This window comes from Dermacentor silvarum, chromosome 5 (genome assembly GCF_013339745.2).
Source record: "Dermacentor silvarum isolate Dsil-2018 chromosome 5, BIME_Dsil_1.4, whole genome shotgun sequence".
Lineage (NCBI taxonomy): Eukaryota > Metazoa > Arthropoda > Arachnida > Ixodida > Ixodidae > Dermacentor > Dermacentor silvarum.
Genome location: NC_051158.1, coordinates 98,314,995 through 98,325,131, shown reverse-complemented (window position 1 = coordinate 98,325,131; position 10,137 = coordinate 98,314,995). Strand labels below are relative to the sequence as shown.

The 10,137-nt window shown below is 49.0% G+C and overlaps 1 protein-coding gene across 1 annotated transcript in view; it reads right to left on the bottom strand.

Annotated features, from left to right (window-relative positions):
* Positions 1-7,664: 7,664 nt before the first annotated feature.
* LOC119454260 (fatty acid synthase-like) overlaps positions 7,665-10,137 on the bottom strand; it is a 16,822-nt gene continuing 14,349 nt past the window's right edge. Inside the window, exon 5 of the mRNA XM_049668008.1 lies at positions 7,665-7,795. Coding sequence (XP_049523965.1) covers positions 7,665-7,795 — 131 coding nt within the window. The remainder of the gene's footprint in view (positions 7,796-10,137) is intronic.

Here is a 10,137-nt window from a genome sequence, read left to right as displayed (position 1 = left end):
GCAGGGAGGATTCACCAGAGGCAGGTGCAACTTGCCTACCTGTAGTGGGGTAAAGGCGTACAGAGATAAATAGAGGAAAAAAAGTACGCCATCTCCCGCTACGCTCTAAGCGCGTCCTGCAGGACCTAAATAAAGTTTCTCCAGTCCAGTCCTCCTCCCGCTAAAGGGAACCATGTGTGGATGCGAAGCAGCGGGGAGATGGTTAGCTTGAGCGGTAGATGATTTCGCGGCAGCGGCCCGAGCGCTCATCGCGGCGCTGCGCAGAAGAGAGAATGAGGCGCGCGCGCGCCGTCATTTTCATACCGCGGAACTACCGTGGCGACCCCAGCGGAGTATGCAGCTGTCGCACCACCTGTCGTGCGCGCCGCTCCAGATTCCTAGAGGAGAGAAAGGGGGGAGCGTAGTAGAGGAAAGAGAGGAGGGGGAGGGGACGCGCATGCGCTGTGGGGTGTGGGACGCCGCGGGAGGGACGGACAAAGCCCCCGCCATAAGCTGCTTCGCATCTAAAACTCAGTTATGCCTGGGTGTGCGTAGCGAGAGGCATGGTTAATGTTATTGTTTAGCTTCGTGTTTCGTTCCGTCGTTGATCCGCGACCATGGCACGAGATGCCAAACTAGACGACAAACCATCCTCATCTGAATGCACTCGCCTGGCCGCTTCGTACTTACGACGCTGCCTCCTCTTGGATTCGTTCCGACGACGAAGTCTGGCTTCTTTCAGTCTCTCCGGACTTTCCATATCTGCCGACGAATCCCACCGAGCCGCCCCTTCTATATATACGATGCAACGCCGGCTCCTCAGTCGCGTTTGCTCTCCGCAATGCGTTCGCTCCCCGTGAAAGCGCGCGTCCCTCGCGCGCTCTCCGACTCACTTTCCATATCTGCCGGCGAATCCCACCGAGCCGCCCCTTCTATATAGGCGGCGGCCACATCACGCCTGCGGTACGCCCTCCCGCTGGTGGCGCTGCCGCCACGCCGCCTCGAGAAGTTGGAGCTGCAGCACCGGGCGGCCATCCGACTCTGCCTGGGCGTCCCTCGGAGCTCCCAGATCGCTGCCACCCTTGCAGAGGCTGGAGCATGGCCCCTGTCGCTCCTCTTCCTGCAGCAGGGGCTAAGGCACGTCGACCGCCTCCACCATGCTCCTGATGGCAGAGGCCTGTTGTGTCGCCTCCAGTCCCGGCCTTCCTCAAGGATGGGTCAGCTGTGCCGCCTCTACGAGGAGGTGGTTGGCAACCCACCGCCGAACGCGGTACAGCTGCCCCCACCACAGAGGCCTCCTGTCCCCATCGCCACGGAGCTTCCCGGGACTTCGAAGAGGCGCTCGCCTGCCTGCGCCCTGCAGCAGACGGCCGCCTGCCTCCTGGATGAGACACTCGGAGACCACCTCCTGGTGTACGTCGACGGATCGGTGGTACCGGACACCGGCTCTGCCATGGCGGCCTGCACGGCTCCAGCCCTGCAGAAGAGCAGGCAGTGTCGACTGCCCAGACACGCCAGCTCGACTGCAGCGGAGGTGGCAGGCCTCCACCTGGCCGTCGACTTACTCTCCGAGGAGCTTCCTGAGGTACCGGCGGCCATCCTCTGCGACTCCAAGGCAGCCCTCCTCGGCCTGCAAAGGCCAGAAAGCGCCAGCCTTGGAGTCGCACTGCTGTCTACGCGGCTGACAGCGCTGCAGGATGCAGGCCACCCGGTCTCCCTGCACTGGATCCCCGCCCACGTACGAGGCCACGTACGGGCCTCGTACGAGGCCGTACGAGGCCCTGCACTGGATCCCGGGCAACGAGGCCGCCGACACCCTGGCGAAGGACGCCCACCACACCACTGTGCTCCTCAGCCGGGCCGTGACGGAGGGCGACTTCACAGGGCTGCGGCTGCGGCGACACCTGGCGACCTACCACCCAGACAAACGGGTGTCACTGGGACGCCCCCCACGCCCACTCCCCAGCGAGGCCTGGCTCGCAGGGAGACCTCCCTCCTGCTGCGGCTTCACATCGGCTGCAGCTGGACGGCAGCACGCAGCCACCGACTTGGACGAGCGACGTCCCCGGCCTGCACTTCCTGCGGGGAGCCGGAGACCATTGAACATCTCCTGCTGGCCTGCCCGGCGTACCTCCAGCAGCGGGGCCCACTCCTGCAGGAGTTCCGCCGCCTGGGCCTCCCCTCTGGCAAGGAGGAAGATCTCCTCTTCCCCGGCCGACACCACCTTTCTGCACTTCGAGGCGTCGTGGAGTACCTTGACTCGTCAGGGCTCTCCGCACGCCTCTAAGACATTTCTGCAAGCGGGAAGGCCTCACGGCCTCCCATCCCATCCCGGGCCTGACAGGCTCGGAACAACACCCCTGCAGACTCTGCAGCACTCTACGGCCTACCACCTCGGCCGATACGTGCCGCCTCAGCCTGCCGGTTTTCCCCGTCCAACCATGGTGACGACTCCACTCTACCCCTCTTTCTCTCCCACTTACCCCTCCCTGTTGGCGCTGAGCCGTGCTCCCTCAAGGGCTGCAGAAGATAGCGTCAACCTTTCCCTTTCCTCACGAACCACTTACTACTTCTATATATATATACGATGCAACGCCGGCAACGCCGATGCAAAGCCGGCTGTTGCTAGGCAACGGCTCAGCACGCGATTTCACCGGCTCCTCCTCTGGCGTCATGCCAGATGGCGCGATGAGCGGCACTGCCAGCTGCGGTGGTTGCTAGGCAACGGCTCAGCTCGTGGTGCGGCCATCGACCACAGCGGAACGGCGAGAATGCGGCCAATGTAGCTCTCGCTACAAAACTGTTATTCTCGGACTACTTGCTCGCCACTTCAAGCAGTTTGTTGAGTCGCGTGCCATAAACACTCAGCGCTTTACGAAGGTTCACACGAAAGACGCGCGTTCGTGCACCGTGGTGCAAGCAAAGCTACCGTTCTAGCATCAGGTGAGGCTTGCGTACTCCGGCCGAGTAGCAGACGACATGCCGTAGGCACTGCCGCTAGCTCTCAATACGCCAGCGCAAGTAGTTCTCCTGGGCGCAAGAAAGGTAAGGCGTGCAGACACGGACGCAAAAGGAGAGAAGTGGACAACACGGCGTTTGTGTTGTCCACTTCTCTCGTCTTGTGTCCGTGCCTGCACGCCTTACCTTTTTGCATTATGAACCCTTACCAACTGGCTCAGCTTTCTGGCGTTCTAAGTTCGCCTGGCGGCCGCATGTGACGCAACGCGGAGCGCGGCTGTAGGGAGCTTACATGCAAGCGCAGCATATAGGCTCCCTACGCGGCTGTAGCGGCGGCCTTGGCATCGAGGCACCCCCCGCGGCCGTTTGGACCCTACAGCACGGTACTAGAAGTATTGCCTACAGGCCTACATGCAATCGCTGCTTGTAAGCTCCCGATGCAGCCTCGCGCTCCCGTGTTTCCCTCAAGAGTGGACGACCCCGTACATAGAGGGCAAATGGGGACGAACTGTGAAGTACGTGCGTGACCTTGAAAATTCGTGGCGCCTTGCAAATTTTATTTAGGGAATGCCTACTATTTGTGAATGTGCAATGAGCCTTCTTCTTTCGTGTCTTTTCCCCACAGGGGCCTACGGAAAACTGATGTGGGAGAACAACTGGGTCACTTTTCTCGATACCATGCTTCAGTTCTGCGTCCTGGCCTCACCCAAGCGCACCTTCGTGCAGCCCTTGAGAATTCAGTCGGTAACCATAGACCCAAAGGTTCACGCACATGTTGTAGCATCCACGAACGGCGAAGGTGAGTGAATGTATCGCGCTATATTTTTATTTATTTATGCAATACCCACAGCACCTTTACAGTGGGGGGATATAGAGAACATCAAGCGGATTCGTGCTCCATGGCTTACAAATATACAATATGGTACATAACGTAAACATAATGTTCAAAGAATGACAGTCATTATATGCATGCAGAGAGAAAAAAATGCAAAAGGAAAAAAAAAGGAACATGAGTAATGTCACATCAATTCAACAAGGCATAAAATGTTGCATTCGATATGACATCAACCATTGACGACGGTAGCCTATTCCATTCCCGTATTGTCCTAGGAAAAAAAAGACATCCTGAATAGCTCTGTATGGCGAAATATTTCTCGTACTTTATGAGTGTGGTCACCTCGAGCTGATGCATAATAAGGTTCAAGTATGTACCGTAGCCTGTGTATGCCAATTGTTGAATGAAAGATACTATGAAAAAGCTTTAAACGAATTTTTTTATGCGATTGTCAAGAGATTCCAATCGTAAATTATTCTTTGCTTGTGTGGCGCCAAAAGCAAAATTATAATTTCCAGTAACAAATCTTGCAGCTAAATTTTGTATTCTTTCAAGGCGTTCCTTGTCGCCAAGCATCGGTGGTCCCATATCTCGCATGCATATTCCAAGACAGACCTGGCGAACGTCTTGAAGAGTAGCTCTTTAGTAGCCATACTGAAGTTTTTAGCGTCGCGCCGTATAAACCCTAATGCCTTGCCTGCATGTGCTATTACTTGATCAACGTGACGATGCCATTTTAAATCAGTGGTAAAATAGACTCCTAGGTATTTATCTAAGGACACTCGTGACATTGCAATGTTATCTAAGGCATACTGAAACAAACATGTTTTTTTTTCTTGCTAAATGACAAGAAAATCATCTTATTTAGATAGATTCAAACTCAGGTTCCATTTACAACACCACTGATCAATGCGGCTGAGATGACATTGTAATATTCGGCAACCATCTTCACAACTTATAGGCTTATACAAGACGCAAACATCGGTATATTGTCTGAAATGTGACAGGACTCCTTCACTGATATCATTGATGAATAAAAGAAACAAAAGTGGACCCTGAACCGAGCCCTGAGGGACGCCATAAGTGACGTCTACTCTTGATGACTCAGAACCATTCAAAACTACGTATTGTTTGCGCAGTCTTAGGTATTCGGCAATCCATGCAATAACTTGTGTATTAATACCGTATGTATGAATTTTCTCAATTAACAAAGAACGGGACACACCATCCAATGCCTTCCTCAAGTCTAAAAATATACAATCTATAGAAAATCGTTTATCCATAGCACTGGTAATATGATGCGCGAATTCAATTAATTGTGTTACGCAAGACAATTACTTTCTAAAGGCATGTTGATAGGGATTAAATAGGGAATACAGATTCATATGTGCTACAGTAGTCGAGTATAAAACGTGCTCTAATACTTTGCATGCAACACACGTTAAAGAAATCGGCCGATAATTAACTACGTCACTTCGCGGACCAGACTTATGAACTGGAACCACCGCACCAATCTTCCAACCATTCTGCAGGGAAGCTTCTGCCAGTGATATTTCAAAAAGTATTTTCAAAAAAGAGGCTGTAGGTTGGGCACAAATTTTTAAGAAATGATTTGTGAAGCCATCAGGTCCTCCGCGTTTGGCAGTGTTAAATTTTAAGAGTAACAGTTCTAAGCCACGTGTGCTGATAACGACGTCTTCCACATCGCCCATCGGTGCCATCAGTTCTCGCGGGGTACTTCTGCGATCATCGCTGCGCGGCGTCACAGTGGAAAACTCGGAAGCAAAATACTGATTAAAGCATTCCGCTTGAGCTTCGTCGTTAGAAACGACGCCGTTTTCAGAGACGAGTGACGGAATGGATGTGGCCTCTTTCCCATTTCTTTTCACGTGCTTCCAGAATCGCTTGGGGTCATCTTTCATTCTCAGCTGGATAGATTCGCTAAAAGCATTCTTGGCTACGCGAATTGCCCTCTTCATTTCTGACGTAATTTCTTTCAGCTTCTGCCTGTTATCACTTGATGGCACCTGGAGTAAATTATGGTAAAACCTTTGCCTTTTGTGTGTAAGCCTGCGCAACGCTTTTGAAAACCAAGGCTTACTTCTACTTTGTCTATAATTCAGGACCCTGCGCGGTATGAAACGCTGCCGAAGCTCTAGCATTTTGTTTTTGAGGCAAGTCCATAATTCATGTGTATCTTTAAATTCAGCTTCTGTTGCAAAAACATCGTAATACCCATCCAAACCGTCGTTTATTTTATCAACCTGAGCTTTCGAATACACAGGTCTTGCCACACTGTGTTTTACATGTGTAATTTCCATTTCACATGAAACAACACTATGGTCGCTAATTCCAGGAATGACAGCCGTACAATTTACCAGTTGAGGTTGGTTTGTGAACGTCAGGTCCAGAACATGATTTCCCTAGTTGGTTCAGACACTATTTGAGATAGCGCCAAAAAATCAACAATGTTCATCATTTCCTGACACAAACGACCCTCACTTGAATTCAGTGAGCCCTGATCGTTCCACACAGCATTTGGGAGATTAAAATCTCCGCCTATAACCAGGTTGTCCGCCCTTACAGCTTCAACTGTGGATCTCAACTGACATTATATATCAACAGAGGAATCATGTGGTCTATAAAAACTAGATACAGTCAAAGCACGTTTGTTGGAAAGGGTCAGTTGACAGAAAATAGCCTCATATTCTCCGGCAGGAACGGGCAGCTGGACCGGTGAAATGCTTTTTTCTACGAATATTAAAAACTCCTCCACCGCGAGAATTTCGATCATTTCTGTGAGACGTGTAACCATGTGGAAATACCTGATTATCAGATATATCGTCACTTAGCCAGGACTGAGTTCCTAAAATTATAGAGGGCTTAACTAAATCAACAAGCGCTCTAAATTCGTCAGCTTATTCTTGATACTACGACAGTTTATGACAAGAAAAGAAACATTGATATTGTTAAATTGACACGGTCAATTCAAGGAAACAACTTGGTTTAGCTCAGAATTATAGACATATTCTGTGCCATTCAGCAATAAAGTATCGTACCGAAGGCTAACTTTATCGCCATCCTTCCTACGCGATTTCGCAAAATACCACAGCTGTTTTCTTTTCGCACGTACTTCATGGAAGAAATCTTCAGATATAGCAAACTGGCTATTTTTCAACTTCCTGGCGTTCTCTAATATTAACAGTTCTTTTTTTGTAGGAAGTAAAACTTGCCATCAAAGGGCGATTCTTACCACTCTGAAACCTTCCAAGGCGGTGCGCATGCACAATTGACAGGTTCCTTAAGCCCAACTTAGATTCACACAGTTCAAGAATTTTGCGCTCAGAATCTGCATTTCTTTCGCGGTTATCAGTTTCGTTTATGCCATAGAAAACCAAATTGCAACGCCGGCTCTGGTTTTCCAGATTGTCGACATGTGCCGACAACGACTTGATCAATCGACGCTTTTCGTCACATTCGCTCTTGCATTCACTGACGGCTGCGCAAAGCTGATCGAATTTTGTTAACTTTTCTTCCAGTGATGTAATGCGTCCGCTAAGGACATCTATGGCATGCTTATTCTCCGTCTGTGTTACCTCGATAGCCGTAAGTTTCGTCTCAATGTCTTTGTGACCGTCAAGCAGCAGCTGCAGTTTTTCCCGAGTTGTGGGTCCCGGGTTAATTTCGACGTATCCGCACAAAAACAGCAAAAGAAAGTAGAAGGAGTAACGCCGCAAGAGCCGGAAACGACGTTTAGACTGCCGTCTGAGTTTACAGCATTTTTCTACACAGGAAACCGTTTGGGTTGGAACCGGCAAAACGAAGACCGCAGCCAAATGAGACAGTTTTGTGTTACTAACCTGGAAGAACAGTAAAAACATCGTGAGCGGCATCATCGTTCCCGTGGCGGTTCCACGCCCCAACGACGCACTGCAGACGCCTCCCTTATGTAGCTCGGTGATAAGCTTGCAGCACTGCCACTGTTCGTAGACTGGTACGGGACAATGACCGAACTCAGCTGAACTGCACACAGCCGCAAAGTTCAAGGCCGCATCCGTCCCGTACCGCAGCGCGTTGGTTTACTATGGTACTATGGTACCATAGTAAACAATGGTTCCCCTTTACTATGGTAAAGGGGAAGCCTCAAGCAAGGGAAACCACTGACCTGGAAGAACAGTAAAAACAGCGTGAGCGGCATTGTGGTTGCCGTGACGGTTGCACGCCCCCCATGCCATTTTAAAGCAACTTCATGCGCCGCATCAACATTTTCTCATTTATGTTTGAAAGCTACTTTCTATCATAAAGTACCCCACCTCAAACGAAAGTGCGCAAGTTTTATGCGTAGCAAGAGGAGATATTGAAATGCAGTGATCTGGTAACACTGGCTGCTAACGCTATTTTTGTTACAGCTGTGTTGTGAGGCGGCTCTATGGTGCCAGTCTTGGCGAGTGTTGCCGGGTTTCTTTATCAGTACTTTAAAATGCTACAATAACCTACATTGACCGGGCAATAATGAACAAAGAAACTTCACTAACCTTCTGCGAGTGAATGAAGCCCCGCCCCTATAGAAAAACTCTGCCATTGGGAACCAGTGTCCAGTGCCATGCCTGATTATAGGCCAAGTAAATGCTAGAAAGCTGGGCACTGGCGCACTGGCATGCTGGGACACTGGCATAATGGGACACTGGCATACGGGGACTCTGGATACTGGAACTGAACTCTTTCTAGTGATGCTAACTTAGCAGGGCTCTTCAAGGAATCATCAGACATTGCCTGGGATATCATTGGCCTTAATGAAGTTAGAACTGCTGGCGCTTATACAGTGCTGACTAGTGGCCACGTCCTTTGCTACAGAGGCCTTGCAGATAAGAGCGTATACGGGGTAGAATTTCCCCTTCACAAGGACAAAGCGGGGAGCATGGATCGATGAATGTTCCAGCAATGAAGAAAGAGTAGCGCGAATCCTCATAAAGCTAAATAGGACATATAGATTAAAAGTAGTAAAACCCTATGCTCGAACATGCAGTCACGTTTATGAAGAAATATAACACGTATATGACGATGTTGAATTAGCAATGACGAAAGTTCAAACTGTAGGCCTGGGCGACTTCGATGCGAAAGTGAGGAAAAAAGGCGGCTGGAGGATGGAAAAGTGGTAACTACGGTACTGACTATAAGAATAGCAGAACAGAAATGTTGGTAGAATTCAGGGAAAGAAATGAACTGCGGATAATGAATACCTTCTTCAGGAAGCGCACTAACAGGATGTAGACCTGGAAAACCCACGAGGGGGAAACAAGAACTGAAAATATATTTCATACTCACTGCCGATCCCGGCATAGTGCAGGGTGTAGAAGTATTAGGTAGGGTAAAGTGCAGTGACTATAGGTTAGTGAGGTCTAAGATTTCTCTCAATTTCAAGAGAGACAGGCTAAAATAAGTCAAGAAGAAAAAGGCCAACCTGCGCCGTCCCGGTGAGAAGCAGATGAATTTAGGCTGGCGCTGACAAAAACGTAGGCACTTTAAGAAGAGAAATATGAAAATAACTTAGAAGTAATGAGTGAAATCATAAGTATATAATTTGGGATGCAGCAATTGAAGTGGCATTTAAGACATCAAGGCAGGAAATAGCAAAGTCCACCCAAGTAACAAAGGAAATAACATAGAAACGACAAAACATGAAAATGTGTAACTCAAAACATGAGGTATAATTCGCTCGACTGTCATATCTGATAAACAAGAATAAAATATGTGATATCCGAGATTACAATGACGACAATATTGAGGAAGCAGTAAAAGATGGTAGAAGCATGAAATCAATAAAAAGGGATCTTGGCATAAAAAAGAACAAGATCTACGCAGTGAAAAATAGGCATAGTACTGTAAAAAGCAATTTCTATTATATTGTAAAGGAAGCACAGGGCTTCTATACTGACTTGTACAATACACAGAGCGCCCACCGAACCTGTTTCGTAAGCAGTGACGAACAGGATGCAGAAGTTCCTTGGCTAACTAGCGATGAAGCTAGGAGGGCTTTATAGTGGCATTATAAGATGGAATACCAGTCGATTTATTCAACGTTAGAAGTAATAATATACTTAAAAAGCCTGCTACCGTTTACACGCAATACCTCACGACTTGAAGTGTACCAGAAAAGTGTAAACACACCAACATTACACTAATTCATAAGCAGGGAAACGGTAAGGAATTTGAAAAATTATACGCTACTTAGCTTGCTTTCAGTATTGTATAATATATTTACCAAGATAATTTACAATAGAATCAGGGCAACTCTTCACTTCAATCAACCAAGAGAACTGGCTGGTTTCAAGAACGGAAACTCTAGAATGGATCACAGCCAGCCA